This window comes from Lissotriton helveticus, chromosome 6 (genome assembly GCF_964261635.1).
Source record: "Lissotriton helveticus chromosome 6, aLisHel1.1, whole genome shotgun sequence".
Classification (NCBI taxonomy): Eukaryota; Metazoa; Chordata; class Amphibia; order Caudata; family Salamandridae; genus Lissotriton; species Lissotriton helveticus.
This window is the reverse complement of record NC_136067.1, coordinates 297,383,176-297,401,798: the sequence shown is the minus strand read 5'-3', so window position 1 is coordinate 297,401,798 and position 18,623 is coordinate 297,383,176. Positions and strand designations below refer to the sequence as shown.

Sequence of the window (18,623 nt, the reverse complement as noted above, 5' to 3'; positions counted from 1 at the left end):
TTTTGCTTCACTGGTTTACGACTTTTCCTGGCTGTGGGCCTGCTAATCAGACCCACAGCCTAGCTGTTATCTCTACTCCAAATTGTACCCAGGTACTGAATTGGCACTGGGCCCTCTCCAAGTCCCTGTACCCAGGGCTGAGGTGCACCCAGAAGTCTCCCAGGGGCTGCAGCATGTATTATGCCACCCCTGGGCTGACTAACTAAATCAGACACAACTGGCTGCTTGACAGCTGGGGCAAAGTGGTGTAATCACCCTTTGCTTTAGATATAGTATTCCTATATCTAAACCTAAATGGGCACACAGATCTCCTATCAGTCACTCCTATGGCAGGCCTTAACAATCCTGAAGGCAGAGTGCTTGGAATCGTGTGTAGCCGTTTCCATGATATCGCATACCATATACTCTTAAGTGCATTATAATCCTCGCGGTTATGTGCCAACTCTGGTATCGCTTTATCAAAACATGTCGAGTAAGGTGTCATACGAATTGGAATACTAACCCCTCGCCAATTCTGGCGACGGGGTTAGCATTCCACCCTTCTAGAGGGACACGACATGTATGTAACCTGTAACCCCGGTTAAAGTCAGACAGAGCCTTAGCTCCACAAAATGGATGCTGCCACCGAGACACAAGTCTGCCCTCCTGCTGCTGGGAGTCCTCCCAGCCCAGGAGGCAAGGACAAAGGGTTTTCCTGCCAGGGGCGGTGCCAGCACCGTCCCAGACAGGATTTTGTGTATCCTAGGTAGGCAGGGCTTTAGAGGAAGGTGACTGCAAGTGGCACCCCGGTGCTCACTGTGCATAGGCCGGCTTGAACCAGTTCCAGGGGCACTCCAGCCCCTGATCTGGGGAAAGCCCGCCAAAGGAGAGGGGTGTAACCACCCCCTCCTAGTCCCACCCATAGGGCAGGACTTAGTCGCGTGCCAGCCCCTTTTTGCAGGATAAAGGTAGGAACTGGCCCCCTTCCAAATTAGATCAATCTTTGAATCCTGAACCGACCTTCTACACGAAGAACCCAAGACTCTTCCCAAGATTTCTCCCTTGTGACTAAGGAGTAGTCACCCTGCAGCAGCAGGCACCAACCAAGTATCGCGGTTTGTTGCCAGTCTCTCCTCCGGATCAAGACTGCTCCAGCACGACGAGAACCGGCTTCCCTGGCACCTCAGACCTCAACCTACATCATCAGCCCAGCTGTGATCCGTGGGTGCGACGAGACCTCGAGGGACCGGCCATCTTCAGAACTGCACGACGCTTGTCCAGCACGACCACCGAGTGACCCTCGACTGAGTGCTTTGGGGTAAGAGAAGCCCCGACCCTGAGCACCTCCAGCACCGAAGTTCAGCTCCCCTGCATCCACGAGATCTGCGTGGGGCCCTTCTGCTTTTTGCTGCTCACCGCGTTGTCCAGGTCACTTGCCCGTTGGCTAGTGACCCTCTGACGACGAACTCTAACGACAAACACCGCTGGTCTGGTTGCTCCAGACTGGCCCTTGCTTCCCTCCTTCGGAGAAGTACCCTGGACCCTCCTGGTCCACTCAAGACGCCATTTTAGGTCCACCGCGTGGGCCTTGCCTTTGCCAAGACTTGTTGCCCAATCCTGGGTCCAGCGACGTCAACAGCAAGTACCTTCGTGGGACAGCTCGCACCTCCATCCTGGTCGCCGACAACGCCTCCTGGTCCAAGAGACTGCAGAGCCCAGCAGCGCCCACTCACCTGGCTGAGGTGACTTCGTCCGGTGCCATCCTGGTGCCCACCTAAATCACTGGCTAGTGATTCAGAACTTGGTCCCCTCTGCTTACAGGTTTCTTCTTCCCTGATCCAGGCTTGGATCACCACGAACTCCTTCACTGGCCGCCTGCCAGCAACTTCTTTCTTCAGGCTCCTGGATCTTCAACGAGGGTTTCCGACGCAACTTGAACCCTATGCAGCCGCAGCCCCTGGGCTAGGTAAACTGAGTACTCCGGTGCTCCAGCATAGTCCAACACCCTAAGTGTTCGGATCCACCCTTGTTTTCGACCCACCTAGTCGGGTTCGCCCGAGAACAGTAACTTTGCAAAGTGCTAGTATCCATAGACTTGTTCCCGCATTACGCGTGAGAGTTCCCACTCTGCACACGGCGTCCCTAGGCCTCCTGCTTCTAATCTAAGGGTTCAGCATTGTAGGCCTAGCGTTTCTACAGTCTAGAAAAGTATTACTTACCTGCTAGTAACTTCGCATTCCACTTCTTGTGTATATGGTTTTTCGTGCCCCTCGGGCATTTGTGTAAATTGTGCGACTTTCAGTAATTCTTTAAGAGTTTTGTTGTGTGCTTAGCTCCCTGTCTCATAAAGAGCCAGGGTAGTCCTGTTATAAATAAATACACTTTATTTTTTATAACAACTTGTGTGGTGTCCTTTCACTTGGTGTTCAAGGGGTAATGTGATGGTAAAACAGCTGGCTTAACACGCCCTCTAGAGTCTTAGCCTTAGACTGCTCGTATCCATGCTACTAGGATAGCTGGTCTATAAGGTTGACTTACAACCAATCATCAATAAGGGTTGTTTGGACTGATACAGAGTGCTCACTAGAATAGTGAACATTATATATCAGGCCAACTTCTCACAATGACTAACTGCCAGACTGAAACGCATCTTTTTCATTGCAACAGGTGGGCAAGTCTGAAAACGTTTTGTTGACTTTCGTTTGAGACAAATGCGTGTGTCAGTTGAGTGTCTAACAAGGCTCCCAAAAACGTCTTTCTTTGCCATGGGACGAGATGAGACTTGTCGAGATTGATGGAGAGGCCCAGACATTGGAAGAGGGACAAACATCTCTGAATGTGGGCGCTTGCGACTGTGAAAGAATTCGCCTTGATAAGGAAGCCGTCTAGATACAGAAAGGTTTGGATCCCCTCCAGACAAAGGTGTGCGGCCACAGGTGCTAGAACCTTGGTAAACACACGGGATGCAGAACGTAGTCCGAAAGGAAGGACTTTGAACTGGAGGTCCCTGCCAGCCACTTTGAACCGCAAGAATTTTCTGTGTCTGGGTAGAATCGGTACATGGAAATACGCGTCCTGGAGGTCGAGGGTGGCCATGTGATCCCCCGCGGAAAGGAGTTGAAGGATTTCTTGAAGCGTTAACATTCGGAAGGATAACTTTTTAAAATATTTGTTGAGGGATCGAAGATCCAGAATGGGGCGCCATTCTTCTGATTTTTTCTTTATCAGGAAAAATCTTGAATAAAACCCTGTTCCTCTTTGCGATTGCAGGACTATTTCGATCGCTCCCTTTCGTAGCATCAAATTTATTTGGGAAAAAAGCTCCTTGAGATGAGCTGGAGGTGGGCTTTTGGGAGAAGAGTTTGGAGGAATCTTTATGAACTGTAGAACATGGCCTCTGGCCACAATGTCCAGGACCCACTTGTCTGATGTTATAGTGGACCAGTTTGAGTAAAATTGGGAGATTCTCCCTCCAACTTTTAAAGGGGTAGGGGGTAGAACAGGTGGGGGTTGTCACTGTTTTTTAGATGTGTCTCGTCCACGATAGGAGGGCTTTCTCTTATTCTGTGAATAGGAGGTATTTTGTTGTCCGTAAGAATGTTGGCGTTGGGACTGGTACCGTTGATTACTTTGATATGACCTTTGTTGGTTGTATCCTCCTCGACTCGAAAAAGATCCACGGCCTTTAGCGCCACGATAGGGCTGCTTCCGAAACTGGAGATTACCGAGAGATCTTCCTGTCTCGGATTCTTTCTTAATGGCCTGAGGGCCTCATCCACATGTTGGCCAAACAGGGATTCACCATCAAACGGCATATCAATTATCTTTGACTGAGCCTCCTGGCGAAAATATGTCAATTTTAGTCAGCCTTGCCGCCATAGTACTGCGGCACCTGCCAGTTGTCTAAATCCTGTAGATGCAACATCAACGGCCAAATCTGTGATTTCCGCAGAGATACGCTCTCCGTCTTGCAGGAATTTTAAGGCTTCTGATTTAGATGGTTCCGGCAACATGTTGATGTAGGGAGAGATGTCCGACCACATCTGTCTATCGTACCGGGCTAAAATGGCCAGTGAATTAGCAGCACGGACGGTTGTAGCTGCCATGGTGGAAACCTTTCTTCCAATAGCATCCAATCGTCTGCCATCCGGATCCGGAGAAGCTGTGACCGGAGAGGAGGGGTTTCTAGCTCGAGAGTGCTGCGGCCGTAGGCGTTGACCAAACCTGCAATTCTGTGCAAGCAGATAACTGTAGCGTCGACGAGTGAGCCGTCGACGGAGTCGTCGTCGATGGAGCAGGCATTAATGAGGTAACCGTCGACGAGGCAGTCTTCGACGACGAGGCAGTCTTCGACGACGAGGCGGCCTTCGACGAGATCTTCCTAATCTTCGTCGTAGAAGAGACGTCGACGGTAGATCTAATTTCCTTCGTCGACGAGATTGGCCTCACGGAGACGGAAACCAGTGTCGACGGCGATGATGCCGACGACATGATCATCTGGGGTCTCGGCAGCGAGAAGGTTGCAGTCGACGTTGTTGTAGCGTCGACGGTGAGTTTCGCCGACGAAGAAGTCGTCGTTGACGACGGGACCTTTTTCTGAGGTAAATCCTTCTCAGAAAGTCGTTTTGTAGCCAGAGACTTCGTAGTTTTTCTCGGGCGTAGTAGTCAGAGGCTTACTTTTAGAAGGTGGAGGAGCCTTTTTTGAGGTGGAAGGCAATTCAGCACCTTTAGAGGTTTGCTGTTTTCTCAACACCTTAGCCCCAGGAGAAGACAAATCCTTCTCAGCAAACCTCTTCCTAGAGGACATAGTTGAGCCCGAGGCAACACTCCCCACATCAGATAAGGGGTTGTCTTGATCCTTAATCTTCTCTAGCTACAGAAGTAGAAGTCCTTCTCTGTCTCTGAGAGTTTTTTTAGGGAAGGTCCTACAGATCTTGCAGTCTCCCACCTGGAGATCAGGATACAGGCAATAAATGCACTTCTTGTGGGGGTCCTCAGAAAACAGCCAGAGCTTCCCACAAGACTCACAAGGTCGAAGAGAGATATCAGATGAAGACATCCTGAAATGAAGAAAATCCCTGAAGGAATAGAAGAGTACTGAGCAGAGCTCAGGGATCCTCCCTTCACACGACGTGCAGTAGAAAATCTGAGCGCCTGAGCCTCTGAGGAGAACATTCTGGAGGGTGCGGTTGCCTGATTGGCTGCAGTTTGGACTGTATATAATGACTTGGACAAGTCATAAATAAGTTTTTTTCCTTGTAGTTTCTGGCTAGTTTACTTCCTGGTTCTATGTTACCTATGTTATAGTCCGACTACAAGGAATGATTCAGGCATGTGAATCTATGAAAGATACCCCAATACTGGAGAACTCGGCTACGTACTTGATGTCAGGTTAGTTCACACTAATCCTCCTATAGTAGTAAGCAGGTTCAAGCATCAGCTTCTTCAAACACTATAAACTTTTCCTACATGCCCTCTTGTTGTGATTTACTCCAGTGCTTCTTGTGTGTTTATTCTGTGGACCCTTTGGGGCTAGAACCTTGATTGTGCAAGGATTAAAGAATCTATGTTTCTCTGTAGTGCCAAGAGAAAGTATTTCAGAGTGGTCGGTATATGCATGAGCCTTGTACCCCAACCTGTGTTTATCCTTGGGAGTTCAAGTAACTCCAACCTGTGTTCCAGAGTTTATCCTTGGGGGTGCAAGTAACTCAAATCTGTGTTCCGACTTTATCCCTAGGAGTGACGCACTCTAATCTGTGATTTTGGTTATTCTGCTCTCATGCCGTGCTGCTGATGAAACCTGCAAGTGTATGCCACTGAAGGTAATTCATGATCATTCTATGTAGAGATCTGTTAGTGTACGGATTGTAACTGCCTCCTCTTGTTATTTACAGTGCATTGCATCATTGCAAAATCAGAGTTTCTGGTCCAGTGCACAGCTACCTCGCAACCGCAGAAGGTCTCAGAAGTGACAAATCCTGTTACGCAGTAATTCCAAAAAAGAGCAGTATTGGCTCCAACTTCATGTTTTTATGGAATTCTTGTTGTATTAAGTGTGGGTGTAGGGAGTCATAGTATATTTTAGAATGTAACTTGAATATGCACATGCTGGTTTGGTTTATGAATACGTATTTTATATATTTATATAAATGTATGTATTGTTCCTTTACAGCCCAGACGAAGACCCTTGTCGGAACAAAACACCTTGGCTGGGCTGCAGTTTTATGTTATGAAGAATAAGAAAATCTTTTTGGGAATATCATATCTTGGCTACTGCGTTATATTGGATCTAAAAGAAGAATTCATATGTTTAAATAATCTGAATGAATATGTGATTAAGTAAACTTTCAGTAAAAATATTGGTCTTCCTATGCACTTCCTTTTGCATATTGTTTTCCTGTTACGCAGTGTCTCACATCTGCTGAACAGATCCAATACCGCAAGTCTCTTTTCTCATTTTATCCCCCCCACCCCTTCCACCCAGGGGCCGTGTGTATCTAAGGAGTTTGGTCCCTTGATCTTGTGTGGCTCTGAGAGGGATAGGAGGGTCAGCATCGGCTCCAGTGTCACATCCGCGTGTGGGACCAAGTGAGTGCATGACAGCTACGGCTTTAGAATTAGTGACAGAGAAACTAGACGCCCATGCCAAAATACTAATTCGAAGTAGAATGGCATTAGATTATCTCTTAGTGGCTAAAGGTTGCATTGACGCTATTATAAGGTACTGAATGTTGCACCCATCTCCCCAACACTTCCTTAACCAGACATGAGGAGCTAGTAATAATGCATCATCCTCTGATTTGGCAAAAATAAGGGAACCACCCATACTTTTACGTGTGAAGTTTCCGAGGATGACGAGAAAAAGGACAATGAAAAGATAATAAAGGAAGACATGAGACTTTTTTTTATAGAGTTGTTATAAAAAAAGGTTTCCTTCGGCAACGTCAATGCTTTTGTTTTTATAGGTCTCCAAAACAATGTGTGTATCAATATATTTTATATTCAAATATGGATGTTGTTTCTTGATCTGAATTTAGCCTCAATTCTGTGTGCAAAGCTTCATGACTCTAGTAGGCTAGAGGCCATTTTATTCAAAGTAATCCATTTGCAAATTTCTGCAAATCATAACCTCTGACCAGTTAAAATGTCAATTATGTTTAGTTATTTGCTGAGCTGTTTGCTATTTTTGCATTAAACGCATGTTAGATTAGAGTGCTTCCCCATCTGTTGTGTTTTATTTTTCACACCTCTTTGAGAGGTAATACACTGAGGTTTTGTTGTCAGTCCTGAAACACAGTTCATTTTGGTAACCCTGGAAGGAATGAATGAAGGCCCAACCTAGGGCCAAAAAGCTCCAGGAATGTTATGTGGAGTTGGTTCTCTGCCATGGTCAACAAGCCGTGTGTCCAGGTCATGTATATGGGGCCCCCAAACATCCACTGACAGATCAGTTGTCATAATTATTAATTTTGTGAAAGGGTGGAACAAAACATCAGCTCTGAGGTTTGAAGGGAACCTCCAAAACAGCAGGGCCTGTTTGAGCCTTCTGGTGACTTACACAGTGTTGTTCCATGAACCAGTAACTTGCTTCCACTGGTGGTGTAGCTCCTGCTGAACGGGCCTTATCTGGAGCCTGCAAAAGGGAACCAGGCCAATTCAAGACAACATAAAACCTAATCGGGATTTCTATGTCCTGGCAGGCGATGCGTGCTGGGAGCAAAATGCCAATGCCAATGCCATAGCCTGTAGGTTTGTGTGTTTCCTCAGTGGGGTAAGCTTTTTCCCATCTAGTGTCCAGGATTGCTCCTGAGAACTGCAATCTTGATGTAGGATGGATGTAACATTTTTGGTATTCAGGGACAGTCCTAGTTCCTGAAATACCACCCACCACCCCCCCCCCGCCCACAACACAGTTTTGCAGGCATGTCAGTGTTTTAAATGTCTTGGGACATGAAAATATGCATTTTGAAGACCGAAGGAGGTGAGGTACTTCCCTTCCTGAAGCATCAGAAGAACATCTTGCAGGTTACCAAATGGAAGGATTGTTTCTTCAGGAATTTGTTCAACTTCCGAAGGGACATATTGGTCTCCACTGGCCTGATTCCTTCTTGACCAGAAAGAATGTTGAGTAAAATCCTTGTTCTCTGTGATTTCTTTGGATCTTCTCCATGGAGAACGAGAATAATCTCTTGCTGTAGTTTCTCTAAATGCAGATGATGTTCTATTTTGGCAGGTGGATTGGTGGTTTCTGTATAAACTCCAGAATGTGACCAAACTGCACTGTCAGAAGTAACCAATGATCTGTAGTGATTGCTTCCCAAGTGGGTGTAAAAGCAGATATTCTTCCCCCAATTTAAATTAGTGCAGGTGTTGAAAGTCAAGCTCTCTGATTATTGTGGGTGTGTGGCTGGCATAAACCCCTTTTTCTGGTGTTTTGCCATAGATGGGGGTGCTGATCTCTGTTTGAAGACTAGTCTTGATCTTTCCCAGAAAGTCTTGGAGGATAGTATGGGCTTCTTTGGCTTCCATTTTAAAGTTAACGCCTCTGTAAGCTTGGTATTTCAGTGAGCCACGAAAGGAACAGTCAACGGGAGGGTTATAATATAATAATCTTAGGGAATTTGTCCTTTCTGTGCCCATTTTGATATTTTGCAGGGACGTTTGTCCACATGTTTTCCAAATAAAGATAAAGATTGGCTATCAAAAAGTAGGCCTCAAATCCTTGCCTGGACCTCCAGGCAGAAGAAAGTTCACTAATGCACCCCTCCTTGTGTAGTATTGCTGCTCCTGAAAACTGATGGAAGCTGGGACTAGGAATATACATTGCTGCGTCAATAATAGTAGAGGTTAATTTTGCACCATCTTATACAATTAACTATCTTCTTCTTTTCAGTCACCTGGGATGAGCAGGGCAAGAAGCAAAATGTTGCGTCCCAGCATGGCTAGGACATTTGCGGCTTTGATGAAGATTGCAGGCAATCAAGCTCCACAACTTGTCAATGCGTCTGCTATCTCTGCATGGAAAAGCTGATGTCAGAGTGAAACCATTCTTTGACCTACATTAAAATTCTGGTGAGGTCAAATTTCTGGGTGATCTTTCCAGCAAACCGTGAACGCGGGGGGTGTCATCTGAAGGTGAATCAAGCTGTACTGGTGCTTTATCATATTCTCTAGGGAGAATGTATTCATCTAACTTATCATTATGTGCATGATTATCATCCTGTCCTTCTGCTGATCTGGTCTGAGTCAGAAGTGTATGTTTTCCCATGTCCCTAGTTGCAGGCGAGACAACTTGCTGGAGGGGGCAAGCAAGGTATCTCTAGTGGAAGAGGTAGGTGTTGTGGGGTTGGCACCCGAGGAGGAGTACGCAGTATCAGAGGAAGCTGCTGTGGAAGTAAACTTTGAAATGTGTCTAGCATCTGTTCATGACTGCCACCGGCACCTGCATCATCTGTGGACCACCTTAGGGATGTCATAGATAAGGTTGGTCATAGGTGCTAGAGCAGCTTGATGGCGATATTTGTCCTCACACTGATATTCCTTCTCATAAATCTCATCTTCAAAATCAGGTACATAGTGTATATCTAATTCAGCAGGGCTTTGGGCTCTGTGTGGCACTTCATCCTGGTCACTGTTAACATCTTCCAGGTCTGAATCCAGTATCTGCACCATGGGGTGAGTAGAAATCTTCAGAGAAGACTGTGGGAAAGTGGCTTTAATGTAATTCCCAACTAGGTGGTTACTGCTATCGACAGTGGGGCACTGCAGTTGACGGTGAATTCATCTTTGCCAACCACTGGGTGATCTACGGTGCAGACGGCTGATGGCATTTTCTTATCTGTCGGGACGGTGAGGTACCCTTCTATGGGACGTTTCTTATGGACGATGGAGCTGCAGCCATTGACTTCTTGATCGACAAGTCTGACTGGATATCAAAATAGCTGGATTTTTCATGCAATTCTTTGCACAGGACACCCTTAGCCTTTTTGTAATGCTTTTTCGGGCTGCTTCTGATGCTCGGAGATGGTGGTTGCAGATGCTCTAGGAACAAATTTCAGCTGAGGAAGCTCCACATGCTTCATTTTTAGCAACACCTTCATGGAAGTGCTTGGTGGGGCACTTTTTACTGAATGATCCCCAGAAGATGGGGTACTCTTTAAGTGTCTTTGATGGTAAACCTTTACATACAAGTTCATTTAAAATGTCTTCACACTGTCAAAGACAACAAATGAAAAATGACTTCTAATGTGTGTTTGGTTCTTGCTTGATATGATACCATATTTCTAGAGAATTATGTGTTTTAACTCATATAATGTGCTCTAACTCAAAATCTCGAGTCTAGAGCTAAAACAAACAGCACCAGCCTATCTTATTTACTTTAGCGGCTCCACTGGAAATAGGTAATGTTTTCATTCAAGCCCTACTGTAAATTTACTGACGAGGTAGTTAAGATTGGGAAGACAAATTTAAAATTCTAACATACTCCAGCTTCACCCTCTCCAATGTATGCATTTCCTGTGCATTTACATGAGTACATCTTGCTGTATGATGAGATTAGGACAATAGTGGGCCACGGCAAATGACCAGCATTAAACATATACTATATAAAGACTTTACTGGTTTGAGTACATTACCATCAACTGAGCCAACAATCACTGCACCATCTTCATACACAATACAGATCTTTTGTCCATCAGCATTCCAGCTCATACTTCGCACAACAGATTTGTTTCTGTTGTTGATCATTTCCTCATACCAAGAGCCTGCAGAGAATTATATTTGTGTTATTTCATTTTCATATCATTATTAACACTTGTCAACAGATATAAATAACAGTAAATAAAGGTAGAATATTGCTGCTGAAGAGAAATTTTCATACAATGAACTAAAGTTTCTAGATGTTTTAGGCTAGAAGAAAAGCTTAAATGTAATACTAGTCTGAAACATACAACTTTTCTTTGAAGGCATAAATACTTGACTAGGCTGCCAGTCTGCAGGATGCCAGACACCTTTAACATACACTATGGAGAAACATGGTTCCCATTCACATCATCATAAAGCACAAAGAACAAGGCACAATGGTTTGTAAATGTCATCAGAACCACAAGAAAGCATGTTGCCCCTTTATATATTTTTTTATATTACATGTTTGGTGTGGAGTGCAAAAATAAGATGGATTTAGGCCCAGATCTCTGTACTTGGGTGAATGTATGACATTGTTCTGCATTCTGTCCATCAACTGTTGTTTTTGCATTCTTTTGTTTGTATGCATTATTTCTGTTATGTTTGTATCTGTTATTTATACATTTCTATATGTCATCTTTGGTTTCAGCCCTGAGGAAGCTCCCAATGTGGGAGTGAAACGCGTTGGCTGATAACTTGATTGAAATGGTCGTAAATTTGAAATAATTTTCCAATAAAGAAGTGACGTTTTTCATATAACTCTGGCCTCCTGGACTTTGTGAGCTGTGCACCCCCAATTTAGTATAATAATTTCTTGATCTGGAGCACAGTTGCGCCATTCAACAGCTGGCGTAGGGGTTGATTGCATAGCGACTGGAAAATTTGGGAACTGGTGCGAGGTGCGGCATCGAGGGCCCGCTGTTGCTTCTAGTGCTTTGGTTTTACATCTCTGCAGAAATTTACATCAGTGGGGTCAGTAGACAGCACTCAAAGTGACATAGGAAAAAGGTCTGGTAACACTTTAGAATTATAAGATGGTACGCTGCCACCACCAGGGCATGGATAGTATTGCACTGCCTAATATGAGGACAGGTGAGGTGCACCTCTGAGGACCTTATATTTTCAAGGGCGGGACTAGGCTCTGTGCAAGTGCTAGATTAGCATGATACCAGAGCCAAAAGATCAGTCAGTTTCACTAGGAGTCGTGTACTCTGAACAGGGGTACACACCTGCCTTCTATGCAGGGGACATTCTTGTTCAAACACTCAAAGCTACAGCAAAAACAACTGAATGGATTTCTGCCAAACTTTGCATCAGTGTAGGACTCAGAAAGCATGCAGTCATTGGTTTGGAGTGAATCCATCCAGTGTTTTTTTTAGATATTTGAGTTACAAAGAGATTTCTATAGAGGGTGAACACATAGTCAGAAAAGTTTGCACCCTACAATTTCGGTCAATCACATTTAAATTTTTCAAGACTTGATTAGCTGATGAAGGACATCATACATCTTTTTCTCCCAACTTTAAAACCGCAATTTAGCTGAAAGAAAAATCCATAGAAAAAGGGATGCCCTCTGAGAGGTGCCCAACACCAGGAAAGTGCCAGTGGGCACTCAGAGACAGCCAAGGGCTAAAAAATCTGAAAAAATAATGCCAAGGACAAACTGATTTTGAATGACTTCACGATAACACAAGTATTACTGTATAACAGGCCCAATTTTTTTCAAATTCACAATTTTCTGAAAAATCCTGAATTCCAAAAATCAAGATTTTCCTCAGTAAAACAATTGTAACATAGAATATGGAAGGCAATAATAACATAGATTTTGAACCTTTCACTGTAGTAACATGTGTGTAAATGTAGGCTTATTAATATATTCATTACACTATATTTATTTTCAATAACACAGAGTAAATACATATGTATTTAGAAGAATGGCACAAAGAAAACGTAGCCCACACATCCATATGAATTTTACCTTTGTACAACATCCATACAATGATAAGCCCATTTTGATCACTTGTGGTCAGCTTCTGATAATGTTCATTCCAAGTCACCACCTGAACAGCACCTAAAAAAGAAGTGCATACATGTATAGAGAGCGGGCAGAAGGTTTAGCCCTAACTTTTAATGCTGCAATATATCCATAAGTTCATATTACCATACAATATGAGAATGCACAATAATTTCAGGTTATTGGTCAAATATTCACAAAGTAGTACTACTACAAAGTAGTAACTGGCATCTCGACCACTAAAGACCCACAAATTACATTACTGGATATATTGCAGGGTTAGGATGAATCCTGGGGAACCAGCATGTGTCAATTGTTATTACAGATATAGAGTGTGAAAGAGCAAGTGCCATTCTAGCGGACCATCATAAAGTATTTGACAGTGGGTTATTACATTTACTAATTTTAAAGATTCGAAAATTGTTTGTAACTTCTCCATCTGTAGACAGTAAATATTCTGAGAAGTATACCAGAAGACCTCATCAACTCAAATCTGAAATAACAGGGCGGTGGTGTTAATAAAAGGTTCCTGGGTAGATAGATAGTAGATAGACGAAGTGTCAGAGTCAACATAATAATGCTTAGCCAAAATATGATTAGCAACCCCAGAAATTAGCAAAATGTAGTAGAACGAGAAACATACCTCCATGCCCCTCAAGAGTCTGGTTCATTGACAGGTTGCTGGGTGCCGCGAGTCCCTTTAGTTTTAAATCATCTGAAAAGGAAAGATTGTTTTTAGCGTATCATTCTATCAAAAGGTGATGTAATGCAACACCGATTCAATATTAAACAGTGACCACACAGGAGGATAAAGTTCACGTACATCATTAATTTTCCAATAAATGGAGGACTTGATTTCACACCCTCACCTTATTTAACATGGGAAACAAAAATATACAATTCTCATCAATAAGCGTGAGGTCCAGATAACAAGATTAACATCGCCCTAGGAATACCCATTTACAGCCCAGCATCATATGTGCATTAAGTGGTAGACTAAAGCGTTATCCTTTTTTGCTGCCAAATGAGGCACAATAAGATTTCTCTAAAATATATATAATATTTTTTTCTTTTTTTTTTTAAAGCAACTGAATTTCACAAAATGTGAAGAATTAAGTATGTGTTGTTTTTGATGATGGTTGCAAATATTACATAATACCTGTCCTGAAGCCGAGGAAGCTGGCACACGATTGCACAGCCTATAGGCTGCTATCAATGTTAAATATCGACTACAAAATATAGAGTAAGATACTGGGGGCCAGGCTACAGCCCCTCATGCCCATAATGATACCCTCAGATCAAGCAGCATTCATACCGGGCCGAAGCACAGCCATAAACATCAGACGACCGCTGGATGTCTTAGATGCTGATGACTGTGCAAATGCAGCAGTGCGAATGTGTGTTTGCGGTGGACATAGAGAAAGCATTCAACAGCCTTGAATGGCATTACCTCTATGAAGCACTGATGCACATGGGGCTGGGCAGAAACGAACGTGCGTGGACGAGATTCCTCTATACGAACCCAACTGCCAGAGTGCACACAGGAAAACCATCTCTGGGAGCCAGGTGGTGGAGCGCGGAACGCTGCAGGGGTGCCCTTTGCCCCTCACTGCTGTTTGCGTTGCTTATGGAGCCTTTGCCAGCTATACGAGAACGGGTTGTGGTTAAAAGGGCTTAGATCGTCGGGGCTCTCAACACCGCAGTGTGTTATCTGCAGGTGACCTCCTGCTTTTCTTCCGCAATACTGAGTAAGATCTAAAAGGAGCCAGGAACATGCTGGAGAGCTTTGCCATACTGTCTGGCCTGAAGGTAAATTGGCAGAAGTCCAGGCTTTTCCTTACGGCACCAAATAGAGGTCAACCAGAAGATCTGGAACACCTCCAGTGGGAACCCTGCTCTCCAGCTTATCTAGGGGTGAAGATCTATCATGACCCCGATGACCTCTTAGGAGGCAACGCATGTCTAGTCATCTGTTCCCGCTGCTCTTCTGCAAATTTTCGGAAGACGCTGCCGCCTTCGGTGGCAGGCCTTGTTGCTATCCAGAAGTTGGTGGCCTTGTCGCATCTCCTCTACTTCTTTGGCACACTCCAGATCTGGATCCCACAAGCAATGTTTCAAAACCTGGATTCCCTGGGTACCACCATTATACGGGGCGTTAGCCACAGTCCAGCGCTCCAGGGTGACTGGGGGACGGTCAATTCATGATTTCGAGGTATACTCTTTAGTGTCTCAGTTAAACTGGCTGATCCAGTCGCTGGCGGCCAGGAAAAATCCGGACAGGATTGCAAGTCCATTTGCGCCAGTGACGTTAGACCTTACTAAGATGTTGCTAAGAGTGTGGCAGCCTATCACTGGAGATACTGGGTCGTTCTGGGTAATTTCTTGATGCTGGACTTGGTGTATGCAAAAACATATGCAGCAATATACCAACAGTTACCTCATGGTGGTTGCTGGTGAGGACTTGATGCCTGGACTGCTGTGGAAGCGAGAAGAGTGAGAGATCTCTTCAAGGATTCGAAACTGCTCCCATTTGAAGAGTTTAGAGCAAACTTTGATGTGTCAGAGTGCCATTCCCTCTTGCACAGAGTCCTCACTTCAGCGGTAAGGAAGCCCTGGGGTACTGGTTCATCTGAGCCACTTGAGCTTAGATGCTGCACAATATGTGGCCTTATCAGTGAGTATCATTAAGATGGTCTCATGTGTCTGTAAAGCAATACGAATTGACCTCCATCGCCCAATGGAGCACTTGAGGACGTATTGGGAGAAAGACTTGGGTGTTCTTATACCTGTCAAAGACTGGGGCACTATCATGGAAAGAACACCAAAAGTATCCAGTAAAGTGCGGTTTAAATTAATTAACTACTATATCCTGCACAGATCATGCCTTACTCCCGAGAGGATCAGGAGGTATTTTTAGGTGAATGAGGTAGCTTGCCCTAAGTGCAGGGACGGAGAAGTGCACATATTGCACATGTTTTGGGTGTGCCCCTCCCTGCGTACTTTTTGGGAGGAGATCGCGATCGAGCCCGTCATTGAGAGGGAGGTTCGCTGTTCCCCGGGCCATTGCCTGCTGGGGTGCTTTCCACATACAGCTAAAACCAAAGTTACTGGAAAATGTCCGGATCTAGCCTACGTACTAGTCAAGAGTGATATTGCCAGACGCTGGAAGTCACCAGAGGCCCCCTAATAACTTCATGGAGGAGTGAAATGGAAAAATGAGAGGCTAGATGTGTCATTTGCACATGTATTTATCAATGTATCTTGATTACAGAAGGCAGAAGCATCTATTAGGCTTCGTTGTTAACTAAAGTCGTGGTTTAGGCAAGACGTTGTTAAGATTTTTCGTTGTTCGACTTCGTTGTTCATGTAAGTCGTAATTTAAACTTCGTTGTTAAGGATGTTTCCCATTTGCACACAAGACAGCTAGTGCCTGGGAAGCACTGTTGAACGGTTTTGTCACTCCAGAATCCGAAACCCCCCCCATTGCGTCGCCTGCAAGATCGTAACAGCTGGAAAAAAGACAGGACTTTCTGGGCCCCCATTGATGGCCTGGTGAGCCTCCTGCTGCTTCTGCACACTGCCAAGCATGCCACTGAATACTAGGCCTATTAATCTACATTAGTCACCAGTGTACACAGATGTATTACCCTTATTACCAATTTTGAGATATTGTACGGACTCACTGGGGGTGGTTAAGGGGAGGAGGGACGGGAATGTTTGATACACTAAGGGGCAGATTACGATGCGTCACGGAAGGGTCTGACCGACGGTCGGAGCATTCCGAGCCACATGATAATGGGCTTCCCCGTTTACTTTCCGACCGCCTAATCAAGATATAGGAGGTCGGAAAGTAAACCTGCCTGTCGGAATTCGGCCAGTAATCTCAAGTGCTGGCCTTTCCGCCCTTGAGATTACAATGCATGGTTTCCGATATGGTTTCCATGCTGGCCTGTCCGACATGGAAACCATGTCAGAAAGCGTGTTTGGGGGCCCACAGCAGGTCCCCCTTTGGTGCATGGCCTCCGGTCGGAGGCAGAGGGGGCACCTATGGTGCCATCCTGTTGATCCCTGCACCTTGAGCTGCCTGCCACAGGTTGTAGGGATGAACTGCATCTCCCATAGTGAAATGTAGGAATGTGACAGAACAGTGTTTGGTCGCATCCTAATGAGGCGGTCAGGACCGATGACTGGGTGTCGGTCAGTCCCAGGACCGAGTCGGTGTCGGGCGGAAGAAATTCTGCCCGACATCGAAATCAGGCCCTAAGGGTCTAAATGTGCAATGCACTGTTGACGCTGTCATCACCTGAATGTGCCGACTGTATCACAGTAATATGATGCATGTTCAGAAAAACCCTAATAATGTTATCTTTTTTCAGGTCTCGTGCCTGCGTTGCAGTGCACAGCGCGAGACCTCTTGTTAGGGGGTTCTGAAAGCTGCTCACAGGCTCGTGCGTGTGAGCAGGCTTTCGCCTCCCGCCATTGGCTTTAGCTTGTTTTCTTAAATGTATTTAAACGGTACAGAATAGGACAAAGGCGGGCGCTTGTCCCACCTTTGTAACGCCCATTCCTGTCCTTGTCTAACCTTCGCCTCGCTGCCGTGCTCCCTCCCCCCGCTCCTCTGTGGTTCACGCGCACCACTGGTTTACAGAATGCAAGCTCCCTTAAAGCTAGTTACTTATGGCTTTGCATGGATAACATGAGAATTCAAGAGGCGTTTACTATTCAGTTAGAGGCTTCTTCGTCACAAGCTACTTGGTCAGGTTGCAGTTTGGTATGAGTGTTATCACATAGTATGTGTCTGCCACTGGAATTTGATTCTAAGTAAACAATATATATATGCGCCTCTATTTACTTTCACTTTCCTCTTTCTGCAGCCACTGTTCGCGTACTCTGCATTTGCACTTTAGTGGTCTTCGTTTAGATGTTTTTAATTCTCGCTGGCCAACAAGGATGGAGTTGTCACCCCTAAGTTATCCACACACTCACTCATTCATCCATCCATCCGTGCGCTGACTCACTCCTCCAAACATGAACTCGCTATTATATTCACGCCAACACAAACTTACTTACCAGATAAGAATCACTCTCACGTCGAAAATAGTCAGGCCTATTATTTTTGCCACTGCTTTTTTTTTTTAACTTTCATTGGAGAGAGGGCATTTCTTGTGTTTCTAAGGCAGGGGAGCTCGGCGGGGCCAGTTTTCTTTTGTAGCAAAGAAAATATTAACCCATGAATGACTCACAGGGAAGGTCTTATAAAAACTTCTTCCGCCCTCTGATCCCACACCGTGCAGTGCTCCGCTTGTCTGTGCCAAGGCTTGTTTCTGAGCTCTCGGGATCACTGCCACTGTCTCCTCTCTTGCTGCTCACACCCCACGGACCTTGTACCTAAGGTGAGTGCACACATTGCACGTGGCATTCTGTTTTTTTCTACTGTGCAACAAAGTGCGTTTCCTCTCCAACAGTCAATGCGCAGTAAGAGGCACAGCACAGCGCAGCACCCTTGGCTGCGCTCCAGCTTTGTATTTATTCCCATGTGGTTAGGTAGGGTGGCTTGTCGTAAATTTGAAGAAAGTGAAGGCACAGAGAGGAGGCTGCAGAGGCGGGGTCTGTTAGAGGGTCCAGGCCTGCCTGACCCCTCGAGTTCCTTTCTGCTAGTTATCCATGTACTTGACATGTAGGGTCATGTGTGTTTGGAAAAGATTTGACTGACGGTAACTCGTGAAGGTACTGCCACCTGGCTGATGCATGACTGACACTGCCCCAGGCCAACTAGCATCTAAGAAGCACCGATCTGATCAACGTGAGGCATGAGTGCCTCAGCATCACAGGAATCTGCCCCAGCTCCGCCTGCCCTTCAGAGGCACCCAAACTCTGCTGCAGGCACACAGGTCTCTGCAGGAGCACCGGTCTAACCTGTGACTGACTGCTTCACGACACGTCTAGA

The 18,623-nt window shown here is 45.3% G+C and overlaps 1 protein-coding gene across 1 annotated transcript in view; it reads right to left on the bottom strand.

Moving 5' to 3' along the window:
• WDR35 (WD repeat domain 35) overlaps positions 1 to 18,623 on the bottom strand; it is a 501,592-nt gene that overhangs the window by 435,990 nt on the left and 46,979 nt on the right. The window contains exons 3-5 of the mRNA XM_078647744.1: positions 13,320 to 13,391; positions 12,641 to 12,733; positions 10,614 to 10,742 (exon numbers count right to left, since the gene is read on the bottom strand). Coding sequence (XP_078503870.1) covers positions 10,614 to 10,742; positions 12,641 to 12,733; positions 13,320 to 13,391 — 294 coding nt within the window. The remainder of the gene's footprint in view (positions 1 to 10,613; positions 10,743 to 12,640; positions 12,734 to 13,319; positions 13,392 to 18,623) is intronic.